At 47.4% G+C, this 18459-nt stretch overlaps 1 protein-coding gene and 1 pseudogene across 2 annotated transcripts in view; both read left to right on the top strand.

The window, feature by feature from the left end:
* Positions 1-18459, top strand: part of LOC144150782 (GTPase-activating Rap/Ran-GAP domain-like protein 3) — a 751818-nt gene that overhangs the window by 680266 nt on the left and 53093 nt on the right. For both annotated transcript variants that reach the window (XM_077682183.1, XM_077682182.1), the window contains exons 9-14: positions 2558-2584; positions 4340-4415; positions 4831-4929; positions 11665-11768; positions 16997-17108; positions 17594-17639. In XM_077682183.1, coding sequence (XP_077538309.1) covers positions 2558-2584; positions 4340-4415; positions 4831-4929; positions 11665-11768; positions 16997-17108; positions 17594-17639 — 464 coding nt within the window. The remainder of the gene's footprint in view (positions 1-2557; positions 2585-4339; positions 4416-4830; positions 4930-11664; positions 11769-16996; positions 17109-17593; positions 17640-18459) is intronic.
* Positions 11786-16403, top strand: LOC144150832 (uncharacterized; annotated as a pseudogene).

Here is an 18459-nt window from a genome sequence, read left to right as displayed (position 1 = left end):
ATGTATTCGCATGATTTCCACTGCAGCATAAAAAATTGAGGTAAAAAAGGTGCATTGTAATAAAAGGTGCATTGTAATTTTGCAGCTCCCAAGTAGTACACTATATAAGACCAGCACTGCTTCCCCTCGTGGTGCTTTGGGCGGCTCACAGCAAAGTCCACTAAGCATCAGAATCAGCTAGTGCTTGATGTAGTTGCTACATCTATTCCCTTTGAAACGCAAGCTGCTGGACACCAGATTTCCCTACACTAATAACATTAGAATTGGGTTAGAAAAGTGAAATGAACTGGAAAGCTGTGGGTGAAAAGTATGATCAACATGACAATTCCAACAGGGACAAGACCACCCTGTTTTGGGAGCTTTACCCCAAAAGACCAAGGCCTCATGGCTTGTGGAGGGTGCTTCTCGTGGTAGAATATAACTGCCTGTCATCATGCGATTTCGACTGCCCAGGAGTCTTCACCACCACTGTGGTGACATTGAAGGAAGGTGACAGGAAAGTGTCCGCAAAGTCGCACATCAAGGCTACTATTCCTGTTGACACTGGACAGATAAGAGCCAAAATTACAACTAAACTAGTTTTCTGCACAAGAAAGAGCTCACTTTCTTGTTTTGCCAGAGCTAATAACATGCCCTTAAATAATCCATGCATGACATATGTTCATCACAGATGGGTTTGGGTGCACCAAATTATTTGTTATACGGAACCTTTTTTCCCCGCTGCGAACTCGCAGGAAGCAGTTTTATTTCGTGTAAGGCATTTCTAAGAGCAACGCAATCACTTTGTTCTCTGTCTACTTTACTCATACTATCAATTCGTAAATTTATACCAGCAAATAGAAAACAAACAGAAAGAAGAACACAATTTAGCGCACGAGATATCCCCAGCTGTCCATTGCTTTGACACTTGCTGAAAGATTTGTAATGGTCAAGCTGGCATAGATCTGTAGATCGTTTGGTTTTGTTTTCACTGGCATTTCCAGTACACACGCTGCTGTCTTCATGGTTATCCACTGCTGTGTTAGTGTAAACACTCGCTTTAAATGTATGCAGAGAGAGAACGCAGCAGTGTATCTGAAGTATACCATCAATTATAAGCCAGGCAAGGGCGGGAACCCGTTAGGTCGTGACAAGTGGCCTGCGAACATCAGTTCCCACTAGAATGGCAGGATGAGTGTTGCACGCAGGCTAGGGGCACCGTGACTGCAGTCAGGAGATGCTGCAAGAGAAAAATGAAACGTGAAGAATCAAACAACGTTCACGCAACAGTAAATAATCTACGACGACTGAAAAGAAGGGCAAACGACAGAGAAGACCACACAAGCACTGCCCCTGCCCTGCGTTGTTATCGGGGTCGTTCCGCCTGCATTTGCATCAGTTATAGAACGCTGAGTGGTTCACTATTAAATATGAAAACACATAACGAAGTAACCATCCCTTGGCAGGCACTCCTGGCAAGCAAGAGTACTAGATGCAGGAAAGAGGTGCAAGAGGCCAAAGCAGCGTGTTACAACGCCGTCACGAACCACACGCGCACACGAAAACCTTGCCAACAGCGTTCTGTCACGCTCTAACTTCACGTATAGATCGCACAGCAAGTTCATTTTCGTTACAACATTAAGATAGGTTAGCACAAGGATAACAAGCGATGCTAATGACGCCACATTGAAGAAGAGACAAAGAAGCGCCACGGGCGAGACGGGTTTCCGCGCCGTGCAACAAACCGCCAACAGCTTGCGATCGCCGACAGACGCGAACAGAGCAGCATAAACAGCAACAATAATGCAAGACGGTGAGAACGCGCCGTTAACAATTTCGTAAACGTCGCTAATATAACTGCCGCAAGCAGAAAGGACGCTTTGCAGTAGGAGATATGCGAACTGATTGCAAACCCGTCAAAAAACACTCACCTGGTCGGCCGATGGTAACTGGTAACCGGCCGATGGTAACAGATAACTGCAAAGCTGTTGTGCCAGAAGACGCTGGAGCTGTTGAACGACGACTGACAGGGCGACAACCATCGCCAGTTTATGAATTCTTGCGTTGATCGCATAAGTCGAACGCGACTACTTGGATCGCTACGGCACGTACGCCGTGTAGGCAGCACTCGGAAAAATGTAAACATACCGCGCGGGAACGCTGCGAGCAAACGTGACGTCACATCCGCCTAGCGATGCTCCTCACCCGCCCAAGAGGTTGGTTAATTCCTCTCCTGAAGGGCAGGTCTAACTATGGAGGTGGTATTCAAGTAAATATAAGCATCTAATTAAAAAAAAAAAACTGTCGACTTAGTTGTGGCCACCCTGCATAATTATGTGGTTATGAACATTGGCAACGCTTGAATATTTTAACTGCGTTTTTATGGACATGAAATATCTGCACAGGACCTCGAAATGCATGCGCCTATGTGCTTTGATATCCCCAGATCTGCATAGTTAAATTTTTCACGTGGCTGGTTGTCGCTGTTGTCTTTGTAGAAACATATAGTGGGGCGTATAAATAAATAAAATAAAATAAAGGGGAGCTAACTGATCATGCTTTTCTTATTTTTTTACAGGATCTCCTCTTGCTGGAAGAACAAGAAGTGAGTTATCGCATGACGTTTCTATTCCGCATGGCGCACAATAGACAGCTATAAACGAATCTGTAGAGTACAAGTCCTGGGTTGCAATTCTGACGATTTTTTTTTCAAGTGAAATTGCCAGAATGCCTGCACGGTTTGGGCTCATTTCTTTGTATTTCAGATGTAGTAGTCCCGCCTTATCCTACATAAATAACGACGCGGAAACGAGAACACAAACATAAAAGTGCTAAAATATAAAATAAAACAAAGTCGCTGCCAAATCGGACCGGCATGGTGCAGTGCCGGATTGTATTCACTTTTGATCCTCCCGTGTACGGTTCACTGCACTGGATGATTTCTTCCGCGGATTTTTTTTTTGTATTGGGCGTATTCAGACGGAACCGGCTCGAGTGCCTTTGCAAAGATGAATGAAAGGGCTTGTCCACCCGTGCGTTCGAAATAATCAAGAAAGCGCGAATGTACCGGGGTTCTCAAAAGAAATGCATTCGGCGAATATGCGTTGCTCTAGGCAAGGTGGTTTGGATACACTGTAACAAAGGTGAAGGCACAGATGTGGACGTCTCTTTTTATGAACGTATACGTCTGCGCCTTCACCTTTTTACTATGTTCTCGAAAATCGGCATAAGCGTTCAGACACGCATTCTTTGCTTGGGGCAAAGGTCATGGCTGCTGTTCATGGTGCCCATACTAAAGTTGTCTGCGTCGAACTGCAATTGTGGTCTGTTAGGTATTTTGAATGCACAAATCGAAAAAGTAAAAAAATACATCCCTTTTACTCCTGTTACTCCCCTACGTAATGGCGGAAGCCCATGGGGGCCCCCTGTTTACGGGACTGCTGTGGGATATCGTTACAGTAAGCTCAAAATATCAACGCCAAGGATGGGAGAAGATCTCAGAGAAACCGTTAGAGTAGCGCAAACCCAAACGACGCGTGCAGTTGCAACGCGAAAGAACGTGCATACCGAAGGGAACGAGAAACCTCTCCCTGTTATTTTGTTCTCTTTCGGAAACGACGACGCGTCGCTGCGCGAACACTTGTCAGGCGAACTGTTTCAATAGCACGACGTTGTTCCGCAGGCGTTTCAGCCATGTTAGCGTACACCTTCCAAGCGAGAAATGCCTCGAACGTGTTTGTTGCCACTTCGAAGCCGCCGAGTTGGCTTACGATTAGGGTTTTCCTCCTCTACCACCCGGAGAGCCCAAGCTCTCCACCTCTAAAGCGACAAATACAGGGATAATGGTCTCATGAGACGGTGTTCCGTCCTAGGAATGGTTTTCACCTTTGAAAGTCACGCAGTAACATCGGAATAGGAGATGATATTGGAATCGGAGATGACGTCGGAATCATTCCTTTTCGGCGCTAACGCATCCCTGCCATTGTCGGCAAAATGGGTGCGTGCACCGTCATGCAAAAATATTACGCCAGCATGCGATAACGGGCTCCAGGTCAGTCCGCGAGAAACTTTCTGACGTCATCATGCACCCCGAGCACCAATCCATTTGATTAGATTACGCTGATTGTTTTTGGCTACCCAACTATGATATCCACTAACTGCTCCCTAAAGGCATGCATGTGGAGCTTGTAATGCACAAAGAATGATTGACCCTAATATACTGTGTCTCGTCTCACCTCCTTATTCGAGCCGACCCAGCGTTTATGCTTCACTCCCCTTTGTTACGCTCGCGATGGCGACTTTGTCTGCCTGCGATCTAGTGGACGACTCTTAGGGGCGCCTATTTTCTTTTTCAATGCAGGGATCTGTGAATTTCAAATTCGGCGTGCTGTACGCCGAGGCCGGACAGAGCACCGACGACGAGATGTTCAGCAATGGTGACTGCGACTCTCTCTCTCTCTCTCTCTCCCTCTCTTCCTCCCCTAAACTCCAGCGCGGGCGGGTGATTAGAAACGCCGCAGCTTTCCCATTTGCATTGCTGATTTTCTCGCGATGGCTTGAGCACTGCAACTCATTTTCTTTCCCAGACAGCCATCTCCTTGCTTCTGGATAAATGCTGTCGCATTAGATCCCCGGGTTTCTTTTGTTTTCTTTTTTAACGTAATACCAGTGTGTGTAAGCGAGAACTTTATCTCTTGGTTTATTGTGCCAGTACTTTGATTAAGCGCCCTTTATTTGACCGTTGTGGACGCGTGCGCGTAGTTTGCACGGAGCTACAGGCCTGACCGAAGCGACGTGATGTTCCGCGTGCGCTGAAACACTGAAGCGGCTCGCTTGCCTGTTTTCCGACAGAGGTGGGAAGCCGAGAGTTCGACCGGTTCGTCAACCTGCTCGGCGAGAAGGTGCGCCTCAAGGGCTGGGACAAGTACCGGGGAGGCCTGGACGTCAAAGGTGGGTGCTTCGTGTGCTGCTGTCTCTCTCGTCGCTTCGGCTCGCCTTTGGACAAAATGCTTTTTTTTTTTCGTTCCGTATATTAACCCCGAAACCTACACTGCCAATCACTTTTCGCTAAGCGGAAAATGGGGAGCATGCGGCGTCAGCAAGCTCTGATATTACAGAGGAAGAAGCGTGATTTTAGGTGTTTTTTTCTTCAGTAACCCGTTTTACTTTTCACGTTATACAACTTCTGCATTTAGCCTGATTCACGAAACGCTCGTTTACCTTCGTCCAATACTATAAAATGCGTAATACGTGACAGAGTCATGATAAGATCACATGTTTCTTTTTTTTAGTTTTTAGTTTTACGAAAGGTGATTTGTAATTGTCCAGAATTTTCTGCTATATGGGTGTTGTGCAAGTTTTCCTTATCCAGTTCTATATACCAGCTTTCCGTAGTAAAATGAAAATAGAAAAAATGAGAAAGGGAAACTACCTTGAACTATATTGAAATATCCTAAAATGTATTGAAGAAAATCCTGAAGTATTTTTAAACAATACTATCTTGATCTCTCCTGATGGTGAATTTATCTTTATTAGAACAGTATTGCGATATTCGTTTAAAATATCGAAATCAAGTTCACGCTCAGCTGCTTCAATGAAGAGCGTACCAACGCTGTCCCGGGCTAAGGTCACAGATTTAAATTCCGGTCATGCGTCGGCGGCCTAACGCAGCAGCCCCCGCACGCGACATTTTGCTGGCACTGAAATACCAGCACCTACGGGTTCTAACCGAGGTGTCGATTTGGCACAGTAAACGCCAAGTTAGGTTTTAATGCGTAAGCATTATTTTCCACGGCGCGAACAGTGTAATGCTTCGTATCTGCTGAAAAATGCGCAATTGGCAAGTTAAGGCATTTATCCGTTATTATAGTTTGACTCTACATCTCTGTAAAAACAAAGAAACACAACCGAAAAGAATTACCGTAACCTTTTACTCACTGTGAAGGTGAATGACCAGCGAAGGAGAGGTGACACAGAATGTTGAACAAAGGCACAAACTCTTGACGGAAGTCATGCTGCGTCTAGCCTTTCCTCGACGTCATTCAATCTCGGGAGACACGTCTGGAATCGGGGGTAAACGTATCCGTTCTGACTGTGGAATCAAGGCACGGCACCTTTCAACAGAGACAGCAGCACTCTTGGAAATTTTAGGTGTACCCGGGGTCCGGACTATACGCAGCCTCCCCATTAAAACGACAGAACAGGAGGGAAATTCACAATGAAGAGTGGAAACTTGTCGAGGTAAAGCAAATGCGCTGCCAAAACAAACAAACAAACAAACAAACAAACAAACAAACAAACAAACAAACAAACAAACAAACAAACAAACAAACAAACAAAACACACACACACACAAACAAACACACACACACGCACACGCACACACACACGAACGCCTCTCGCTATGGAACGCTTCAGGCTTCAACAACAAGGAAACGTACGTACACGAATGACTCGCTCTTTTGCATCACATTCGGCAGCCGAGTTTTTGCATGCCCAGATTTGGTGACGGACACCAAAATTTACGGAACCCAACCCAATCTATAATCAGCTCCGCTGTAAAATAGAACCCAACGAAACTGAAAGTTGGCCAAGACGGTCAATTGGGCTATTGATTGCCAAATCTGGCAATCATCGTGAGTCACAGGAAAGAATGCAACGTGGCTCACCGCACCACCACTGCCTACCACCCGCAGACGAATGGGCTGACGGAGAGGTTTAACCGCACTCTTGGCGATATGCTCGCCAAGTACATCTCTTCCGACCACTCCAACTGGGACACGATTCTTGCCTTTATGACGTACGCATATAACACCGCGGCGGAGTCCACCACGGGATTCTCTCTTTTTTTCCTCCTCTACGGTCGTGAACCATTCTGCCCTCTGGACACAATTCTCCCGTATCGACCAGATGTTTCTGAGCTCAGGACCATTTCTTGACTCTGCAGCCACGCCGAAGAATGCCGCCAGATTGCCTGCGCTTTCACTTCTGAAGACCAGTCCCACCAAAAACATCTCCGTGATGGTGACCGCCCAGAAGCGACTTTTTCTCCCGACTCCCTGGTATGGCTTTGGTCCAAGCTGCTATCCAAGTACCACGGCCCATACCGCGTCGTTAAACGCACGTCGCTTGCCAATTACGTTGTCGAGCCGCTAACCACGTCTTCAGACCTCCCTCGCCGAGGCTGCGAGACAGTCCTCGTGCAACGCCTCAAGCGTTATTATGACCCTGTGTTCGTGGCGTGCCCCTAAGTCGCCAGGGTGGCTCCCTTCGCCGCGGGGTTTGATTGTAGAGCGGAAGAGATACAAGTACACCGAAGCCGCCAGAACATGGCCATCCGTCCATAGTTACGCTCGTGGTAACACCGGTCAATAGTTCTTTATTAACTATCTCGTAATACTCAAGGAGATTGGCCATCGTACAATAACAACAAAGGAAAACGAGGAACCAGTGGAGCGGACAGGGGTCATCATCGGCGTGGATCGCGAGAAGAGCGCGTGAGAGCCAGCCGTGTGCCCCGCTTGCTTTGGACTGCCTTCGCTGAGCATCTTGCTGCATTTTCTTTGGCAATAACCCCATTTTACAGTTTGGGGATGCGCGAGTCACGGGAAACAAAAAAAAATTGCGAAGTCACCTGAGCAACACTTATGATGCAGTGAATGTGCTAGCATCGGTGCCTAATTGTCGAACGTGGCCTTTTATTGTCATCACCATGCTTTTCCCTTCGCAGTTTTTCTTCCTTCGCATGCAGACATTCCCTTATCCCATCCACCTTTTCCCTCACTTAGGCCATATGTCACCCTTTTTGAAAAAAGTTTATTCAGATTCGCTCAATTTTCCGCATTCTCACTACTTACGTGCTATCAGTTGGGACAGTGTGATACGACCACAGGTTTCAGTGGACGCCGCGTGATGGCGCTAGTGTTGCATGCCGCGCTAGAGGGCAGTAAAATAGGTCTGTATCTATGCTATTGCCGGAACGGCCAGGACGCGGGACAATACAGCCTGGTACTGATATTTTCGTTCGACTTAGTACAACTAGCAGTTAATGAACAAGGTCGTCAACAGCTCACGGCTATGTGCGGGGAAGGAGCCACTCATCCAGAGTTATATTTTAGCGCAGAAATGTTGGAATTATGATTTTAAGTGATGACCCTTGCAGTAAATCGGTATCGGTTCAACAAGCAACAATGCCGCATGTAATGAAATACAAATATCTGCACACATGGGTTAAGGAAGGTGACGCCTATCTAAAAAGCCGCGATGAGCATTTGAGAATGAAAGGAAAAAGAAAAGACTCCATCATGAAACCGAAAGCACTGTGGGAACACAACAAATATAACGTAGTCAGGGGAGTGTGGAAGGGGGTATGGTGTCGGCACGCACTTTTTCAAACGCAGTACTGTGTTTCAGATCAGAGATTCAATCAGGGCTGGAAGTGGACCAGAGGTCGGTAGGTCGATTGGCATTAGGAGAACACAGTAAAACAACGAATGAGGCAGTACACGGAGACATGGGATGGGCCTCCTTTTAAGTGGGAGAACCGCAGAGCAAACTATATTTTGAAGAACGGCTTGATGACCAGGCACATTCATGACCAGAGAGGGGGGGCCGGAGTTCCACGGTGTCTTTACATGAAAAGCGTGGAAAGGTAGTGGAGAAAAGGGACCAGAAGGCTTAGTACAAAATATGACCTGGAAGCGCAGGGGAAATGATCCAAAGTAAAGTGAAGAAAATCAGAGGCAACGAACTGCGAAAAAAGGATGCAAGCAAAGAAATCCTCAGATATCTACAAAATCAGAAAGCGGGATATTACGAGGGAAAAGTTCTTTGATAATACTAGGAGTCCATTGCTTTTTGAAGCCCAGGCGTGTTGCTCGCGTACAACAGCGGCGCGTGTACGCGGGCAGGTACAGGAAGACGAATTGTGCGTAGCTTGCGGCGGGGAACCAGGAGGCACGCCACATATTGTAACGGAGTGAAAGCCCTCAACGAGGGAGGTGTCGAGCCCCCGCAATCCCCGGGCTTTAAGCATAATGGAGAAGTGAATTGGAAAGCGGTAGAGGTTTGTGAAAGAATGTTGGTGGGAAAAAAAATCAGAGCAAATCAGGAGGTAATCTAAGCAAAATTACTCTTGACTAGCGCAGAAGTACACAATAGAGGGCAAACGTTTTACGTATTTTTCTTTTTTTCGGAGGGAATCGCTGCTAAGGTCACTGTGCAACACCGCCCTGTTACAAATTGAGGAAGTCGAGGGTTTGACGGAAACCCGTCTGGTCGGGAGACATGGTCAAGTAAAAAACGGAGACACCAACATTCTCCACACAAGAAACTTTTAAAAAATTTAAAAACTTAAAAAAAAACAAGAAACAAGACGTTTCGGCTTCGCTACGGAAGCCTTGTTCACAATCAATCGGTTCACACAATCGGTTTTTCAAAGTTTTTAACAGTTTCTTGTGGTCGGTGTCTCCGTTTTTTACTTCAAAGGAAATTGAGCCACTAAACACCACCACCACCACCACAACCATCATCATCATCATCGCCATCATCATAATCATCATCACCACCACCACATTTATTCTGATGCCAGCCTGGCACCTCCAAATGTTGGAACTGCCTGGGTCTCCCCAGATGACCGAACCATTATAGGAACCCGACACTCCAAAATTACTGTCACACCCACGGAAGCGGAACTACTCGCCATTACCCATGCTCTTGACTACTTGATGTACGACCACCAACAACCTATACCAAAAAAGATCAGAATATTAACCGACTGCTACGAAGCATTTCAAGAACTTCGACGACCATTTTCAACGCACCCTTCCGTAAACCAAATTATCCGGCAAACAATTTGACCCTACAACTGTATGGCATTCAAGTCCGCATAGACTGTACTCCTGGCCATGATTTGGCGGCACCAGGGAATCAGGCAGCCCACCAAGCGGTGCAGGAGGCTTGCTCTTTTCTCTCCTCCGCTGACCCCGCCGTCGCCCAGCCTTCAGACCTTCCTTAATGTTTGGACACGACCGAAAGTACCAGCGTACCCCCCGCCATCCACATACACCGGTACAAACATGAAAAGAAACTCCGACTCAAAGAACTTCCGCAAAGGGATCACGTTCCCAACAGACCTTTCCTTACAAGAACCCAAGAAATATTTATTAACAAATTCTATACAGATGCATCAGTTTCACCGGAAACAATTCGCAAATGGTACTACCCCACATCAACCCGAAATGTCCATACTGTCAGCAAGCCGTCAAGGCTGATTTGCACCACCTGGTCTGGATATGCCCCAAATTCTCTCGATACTGGAATTTCACTTCCCCCAACCCAGATCCCTCAACCCATATCGATCCCCTCACATTAGATGAACACACCATTAACCTTATCATACGGTTCGCCACTAAGAGCGGTCTAGCGCGAGTTATATAGCGATGGCCTACAGCAGTGAATTGACAATTCAATGCTTACAATTGTCCTGTGAAAAACTGATGCCGCCCCCCGAAGATCACCAACTCATATGAGCCCGCTTCAACCAAGAATCCTCCCCTCCCAACTCTCCCACAAGGCCTCCGGCCTTCCCTTTTTGAATAAAAGATTTAACAACAACAAAAACCGTCATCATCGTCGTCGGCGTCATCATGCAAAGCAGATATTTAATGGTAGCGCACTTTGCCGGTCGCCTAGTTGCTATTTCAGTAATTATCTCGCTCAAATTACTCACGCGTAGTCATGAGTGCACGTCTCTAACACACGTTTCTCAGTCGAAGGCCACAGCGCATTCACTATGGGCACTTTTAGTCGGCCTGAGTCGCACATGTATCCGTGCTATAGTGTTGCGTATGTGGGCTCGTCCCCCATTCCGCAGGCCCAGGGTTCGATTCCCGTTCCCAAATTTGCCCTATTTTTTTAGACTTAATTGGTACTTCACCTTGTTTACAGGAGCTTCCCTGGGAAATTTGGTGCCACTCCGAGCGTTATTTCATCTGTATTTTGTTCCCTGAGCCGTTAGCCATCTTGTGTGCCATCCGTCGGCAATTTAGTTTTTCATCCGTGGGCCATTTCGTGGTCCAAGACGCTGGATTTTCGACCTGCTGAGTTAACTTTGGTTTTGATCAAAAATATAAAACAAAAAACCCCGACCGACACTGAGTAACGAAAATTTCCCTCACACGATTACCTCAAATACGAAAAAAACAAGGAAGTAAGGGAAATAAAAGAACTGAAAATCAACTAGCGAAATCGTGAAGGTGTATTTAATCCAGTGCCTATTTTTCAACAAAGTTTCTCTGAAGGAGCTGAAGGGATTCATTCGTCTGCACCTTGAGGCTATTTGAGAAGCGCGAACTGTTACGTATTCACGCGGGCAGCACGGAAGCAAAAATTATCGCAGCGCCAACGTTTATGGTTCTGACGACATCTTACAAGGTTCGTAGGGACTATATACCAATGCAGTATGTTTATATGGTAAAATAATTTTGTTATTCCAGAGTTCAATTTAGGTAATTCTGGGTGGGTCATAATAACCATAAAAGCTTCGGGACGCTAGAGCCCAATGAATGTGAACGCGAACTGGGCTTAATTTAGCCGGAAAGAGCGTTATCTTATCACTTTCGCTGCTTAATAGTTGCAATCTTTCTGCTTGTTTAATACTTCTTGTGTATATCTCTTTTGTTGCAGGTGACATGACGGGAAAGTACTCCGTCTACACCATCTACGAGGGCCACGAGATTATCTTTCACGTATCTACGCTTCTCCCTTACTCCAAAGACAACAAGCAACAGGTGCATTTCTGATTCTTACTACTGTTAACTTCCCATCTATCTCGGCTGGATCACAAAATTTTGGATGAATTAAGCGGACGACTCAGTTTCTCGCAGTTGAAATAGATACGTCTCTAAACTAAGGGGCCTTATAGTTGGGTGAAATGAAGGGATTATGTTGTATTAAACGAATTTAAATTGAGGAGAATCGACTGTACTAACGGGACTACATAATAGACCGCAGCGTAATCCGGAGCATGCTGTCAGGATACTTCCGCCTTCGCAAGAGCGATAATAAAAAAAATGTTTTTGATGAGTAAATGCGGCTCTTTTGTTGTTGCCTAAATGTTAATTTTTTGCTGTTTGATATTAATTATAAAAAAACCGCGGAGATGACATTTTTTCTTGACAGCACTTAAAAGCTATTATCGCACGTCCGGAAAGCAGGCGTGCCTAAAAGAATGAAAAATGACTTGTTCATGTGAAGAATATGCATTTTATTCATGCCTCCTCAATTTTTACCCCATTGAGGTGTGCGCCTTGCTTTTTAGGCCACCAATGCCGTCCTTGTTTCCCAAACTCCGTGTGGCTTTGCGCATTCTGCAGCGACCTGGAAATAATATAACGTTTCTTGGCGGACTGTCATAAGGTTGTAATTTGATATCGCGGAGGGGCTGTTTCGTCGCAAGGTCGTTTTAGGCTATAAAAACAAATGAATTTGTTCTTCGATTCTTTAGTATCGCACTAACCGTCGTCCTGTTGCTTTTGTCATTTTGGGCGCTTTGTGATCCACGAGTCCATAAAACAACTGTTCGTCATTAACTTGAGCGTTTTGCACCATTGTTTTGTTATTCGGTATGTTATCTCTTCCCTTTCCCATTTTGTTTCGTTTTCTGGCATTTTTGCGCTGTCTTTGCCTTTGCCCGTTCATCATCATCATCATCATCATGCGTGTAGTAATCATCATCCTCATAATCAGCTCGTGCTTCCTTTCGACGTATTCCGACCTTCCACTGCTCCAGGGTTCTCTTTGCTGGTAGTTTAACTGGCAGCTCCTGGTTCCTGACTCCCAGTGACGGCAGAGACGCTTACAGGACTGCGCCAGGGACGGACACTGAGTCGGCACGCCGGGATAGCCGTATGCCGGGCTGCTCTGTCCGCTAACTCTGTAAACACTGATGACGATATTTCAGCGGACCGACGTGCTGCTTTGGGCTTGACTGTCGCGTGACCCGTGAGCTATCAGGTATTGTCTGAAGCAGAACTCTATCCGGCAGAGCGCTCACCATGGCGATGGCCATTGGTCTGTTCTTGTGGCTGCTCGTTCTTGCCCTTAGCCATCTGACACGACCGGTCCGTCCCGTCGACACGGCGGGAAAGCTTCTCAAAGCAAGTTGCCACATTCAGGGCAAGGACGTGCGGGGGCTTCTGCTCTTTGTGGCGCGTGGAGACCTAGTCATCATCCGGGGCCTCATCGACGGGCTTGAGCCAGGCAAGCATGGACTGACCATTAACGAATCTGGTAACATCACGGAGAACTGCGACGCCGTCGGCGCCCACCTGAACCCTGACGGGAAAGAGCATGGTTCCTCTACGTCAGAGAACTCGCACCTGGGCGACCTCGGCAATGTGGACGCGTCTGACGACCTCATCGCCGATGTTCACATCACTAGCACCAGAATCCGGTTGAGTGGCAACAGAAGCGTCGTGTCTCGCTCGTGCGTCATTTACAGACGCGCTGACGACTACGGCACCAAGGGTGACGTCAACAGCAAGTCCACTGGTGACATGGGCGAGCCCGTAGGCTGTGGGCTCATCAAAGCCTACAGCATGCAAGATTCCGCAAAAACTGCCACACTCCCATCGCCGTTTTTTGTGTCACTACTCTGGGCATTGGTATTTGCCTCGTTCTTGCTGAGACTGTTGTAGATATTGGCACTTCTGTTCTGTTTCCTGCTCTTTAAAGGCAACTGCGCGCCCGCTCAAATGATTCTGGTTCTGTCTTTGGGCTCGGCGAATCCTTCGTTAGAAGCTTTCGTCTGTATCGTAGCCCAATACACTCATGTGCATTCGCTTCGCCGCGATGCTTACAAATAGCCAATCACGGTGACCAGCAAAGTAAACTGACCAGTTGACGTTATGACCCAGTAATGTGAGTGACCTACGTCATGCCCGCATTGTGCAATGCCAATGCGAGGCGAGTTTTTTAGGGTTAAAGGTTATGGCGTGCGAGTAGCCCGTGTGGGCACAAAACGTAGCTCGCGTCGTAAGTTGGGGTGTAACGGAAGCGTGCCGTCTTGGTCAAAAGTTCCCAGGACGCAGCGACCGTGGCCGAAGGGCTGCGCTCCGTTATCGAGCTGCCATCAAAGGTGCTCGCAGATGCTCGCCGGTTGTGGAGATAAGGAGGTTTGAAGGGAATATCGCTCTTAAGCGTGCGAGAGCGATTAAGCGACAGTAATGTTACTTTTCGCAGAGCAATGTCACTTTTCACTCTCCTTTATCCCCGCAACCGGCGAGCGTCTGTGAGAACTGTTGATGGCAGCGTCGTGATAGCCTAGCGCGTATGCTTGTGGCATGTTCGCTGCGGTTTGGAAACTTTTGACTAAGATTGTACTTGTCTGTTGTCATACGCTTTCATTGCGCCCTGCAGTACTCCTTATTTTTATGCCTTTGCTTGATTTCTTCATCACAGCAAATCTTGAGTTTCATTTTGGCATCGCAGATATTTTGAGGTGAAAGCCTTAGGTGCCTCATCAATCGCGAAAAGCGACCGTAGTCGCCGTAAGAGTCAACACAAATGGTAGCAAAATGGCTGCAACAGTTAAGAAAAAATCACGTTCGTGTAGGATTTTAACCATGGTTGCAAGAGCAGGAGGCAAGCGTGGTAACCACAGCGCTAACCCTGCACCCTGCGAGAATGGGGGAATGATTAGCCTAATGGTAGTGTCGTGAAAGGTGCACTGGCGGCACGTTCGTAGATTCGGTGCGCACGGAGGAAATCTCTGGCTGCGGAGAAGCTGCGGCGTCAAGTGCGGCCAGTCTGCCTGTCGCGCTTCAAAAGGCGCAGAAGAAAAAGAAAGGGACGCAAACACGATGTTGCTGTAAAGAAGCTCGGCTTTCGCCTTCAAACCACGAAAGCAGACTGAAGTGCCCGAGGAATTTTCTACATCATCATCATCATCATCATCATCATCATAATCATCGTCATCATGACTGCTAGGCATTTGCCTTCGAACCACGAAAGCAGACTGAAGTGCCCGAGGAATTTTCTACATCATCATCATCATCATCATGACTGCTAGGCATTTGCCTTCAAACCACGAAAGCAGACTGAAGTGCCCGAGGAATTTTCTACATCATATTCTATAGATATGATGTAAGCGTGACTCCAAGGAAAAAATTGTCCGTTCATTCGTAGGTAGGCCAGGACAGCCCATAGTCATAATCACCATCGCCGCCATTGTCATAGTCAAGGCGAATGAATCCCCTCCAAAAAGGCAAATGTTGCGAAGGACATTCCCCTGGAACAGGAGAAAAGTGTGAAAACGATAGAAGGTCAGAAGGACTCATTATAGCATGTTGTTGGGCTAATTGGTTTGCCTCAATAAGAGGAAAATTACGCCCATCTTCTCGCGAGGGAACCCTGATGTGATGCGACGCATCAGGGGGGAGCGTTTGGACTGAAGCTGGTATTGGATTGCGTCAGTCCACTCGCTGAAGGGACTGTCGCTTCCATCACGTCTTCATCGGAAGAATCAAGTCAAGCACGCAGTCGTCAAGCAAAGTGACGCGAAGTCGAACGAGAGTGAGCGCTAACTGAACCGCCGCAGCGCGCTACCCGCTTTATATTCACAGCGCCTGAAGGAGAGCAGACAGCGGAGGAGAGTCGCGCATGCGCGCACTTGCGCGACAGGAGCGGAGCGAAGCGAGCGAAGCGCGCGCACGCAGCTGTTGTTTATGATAATGAGACGGAGTGAGAGTGTTGCGCACAGCTGTCGGAGAGAAGAGCGGAGGAGAGTCACGCATGCGCAGGTGGCGTGCGGACGCCGCCGACGCCGACGCAGGAGGGACATGCCTCAGAGCAAGAGATGCGTTGCATCTAAAAACTGCGCGTAAAGGACAGGACTCGTGTCGGCTTGTTTTCAGTCCCGTCCTTTACGCGCAGTTTTTCTTAACAAGTCAGAAGGACTCTCACACCAGATATGTGCAAGCCGTTTGCGTGTGCGTGCGCGTGCGTGTGTGTACGCGCGTTCACACACCCACACGCATTATTTCTTATAACATTCCATATTCTAAGTTAAATTCTCTTATCAAGAGGTGTAATAAATGTAGAACCAATGCAGCGCGTTGCACTAATTCAACTGCATGAGACAACTGTGCCCTCTCCGCAAATCTCATGGCGGCAACTTTTTCGGGACCTAAAGGCCACGGTGACGCAACTCTCTGCTGGGACTCGCGCATGCACCGCGTGGCCGCCAGAAACGACGGCAAATGCGCTGAGCAGTCGCAATGCGAAGCAGATGCTCCTGGGCCGCGCGCACGAGAGCTCGCATAACGACGAGCGGGACTACTGCCTCTGATAAGGAGCAAGGTAGTGATGCCAACCTCCGTGCACGGTATTGAGAAGGTGACGACGACGACGATGATGATCTTGAAAGAAACACATACAGCGCGCAAAAAAAACAGGACGAATAACGGAGGGATGTACAACACAAGCGCTTGTGTTGTACATCCCTCCGTTCTTCGTCCTGTTTTTTTGCGCGCTGTGTGTGTTTCTTTCAAGATGATTTACCAACTCGCCCAACTTTCGGTGTTACTTCAGACGATGATGATGCCTACGGGGATTGCGTGGCAAGAGGGACGCGCGTGCAAACACTCTGTATGAACACAGATCACCCCCCTCTCCATACTCTGGCTTAACAGCCGTCGTAGCAGGGTCAGAGGAGACCACCGCAGCCATTGGTCACTTCGCCGGAGATGTAAGGGGTTCGCGTTATATTATTTACGAACCGTAAGCATTGTAAATAATGTTACAGATGATCTTACTGCGACCGAATACTTTTATTCTCGCTGTATTAAGTCACACCTCGCAACTGGTCACCTATCAGCATTACGCCCGACGTGTCATTGCTATATCTCCCTATGCCCACTCTAGTGCTTCGGGAATCAGATCATGTCGTCATTTGCGTTGCCTTAGACGAGGCTTAGTGCAGAAGCAAATGTTTAAAGTTTCCTTTCTGAAATTTCAGGTCGAAAGGAAGCGTCATATCGGGAACGACATCGTCAACATCATCTTCTTGAATGGAAGCTACGAAGACCATTGCAACTTCAAGCCCTCCATGATCAAGTCTCAGTTCACTCGTATCCAATCAAATGAAATGAACTGAAATGAAATTCAAACTAAAACAAGGAAGTCACGTCAGGCTCCCAGCCCTCATTTTTCATTACCAAACAGTATTGTGTTAAAAAAAATGTTCGTGTACATAGTGTGCGGTGAATCAATAGCCGTGCGGGCGAAGCCTGCACATTACACAGCGTCGCACTTCAAAATAGCAATGCTTGTCCAGGTGCTGTGAGGGTTTCAGCTAAATCAGTTCATTCACTCGTGCCATCTGTTCACCATGAAAATCCGACGACACAGTTTTCCGCTGGCCACTCATAGAGCTTATTCGGTCGAACTTTCTCTTCATTTTTATTTGGAAAGCCGATGTAAATTTTTATGACATTCCAATGGGTGCGCTACGCTAGATCCTTGAACTAATCTAAGACTGGGTCATGGCTTTGGTTATCAGCGAACTTACTGTATTTCATGAAATGCTGAATTATCCTTTACAATGTATAAACAGACATTTTTGCAGTTGTGTCTTATATTCGGGAAGAGGACGCCTACAGGTATGTATATTTACTCGTTCTTTAAGACCACTTTCGGTGCCATGAAATGTCTAAATAGGCTTAATACTCTGGAGTTCATGTTTGAGCAGTTGCCGCGTCAATTGATGCCTCTAAACTACTGCCCTGCTTACCCGATGCCCTTGTATCTAGTGCTTTTTTGCTGGCCCAAGGACGTGGGTTCGATCATGGCCGGGGTGGCTGCTTTCGGATGGAGGCGAAAAGCCTAAACGCCCGTGTGTCGATATTTCGGCGGACGTTGAAGATCCCCATGGGGTCGAAACTAATCCGGCAAAGTGGCGTAGCCAGGGGGGTTGTTTCGATGTCAAAACACCCCCCGAAATTTTCTGACTACTGCATACCCCGTTTGCTCTCAACGATTCAAGTCCTCGTAGTCCCGTGTACAGTAGTTTTTATGTATCTATTACAGTGAACGAAGCAACTACCCTTCGGCTTTGTTTAGATCATAAAAGCGACGAAGGTATTCTTCGGGCGTAGGCTCTCTTTCTTTTTATTTCTTTTTTACCGCCGTGGTACAACGCCCCCCGAAAAATATTTGTGGCTACGCCAATGATCCGGAGCCCTCCATTCCACCACGGGGCGCCTTACAGCCCAGGTGTAGCTTGTGCGTGTTATACCGCCCCTTGCGTTGCGCTGCTGAGCACGAGGTCGCGGGTTCGATTCCCGGCTGCGGTGGCCGCTTTTCTGATGGAGGCTAAAAGCAAAAACGCCCGTGTGTATGAGATTTCGGTCACGTTAAAGATCCCCAGGTGGTCAAAATTAATCCGGAGCCCTCCACTGCGGCGCGCCTCATCGCCTGCGT

Source organism: Haemaphysalis longicornis, unplaced genomic scaffold (assembly GCF_048455015.1).
Source record: "Haemaphysalis longicornis isolate Haplotype H1 unplaced genomic scaffold, Haemaphysalis longicornis Haplotype H1 scaffold_1, whole genome shotgun sequence".
NCBI lineage: Eukaryota > Metazoa > Arthropoda > Arachnida > Ixodida > Ixodidae > Haemaphysalis > Haemaphysalis longicornis.
This window is presented reverse-complemented; position numbering and strand designations above follow the sequence as displayed.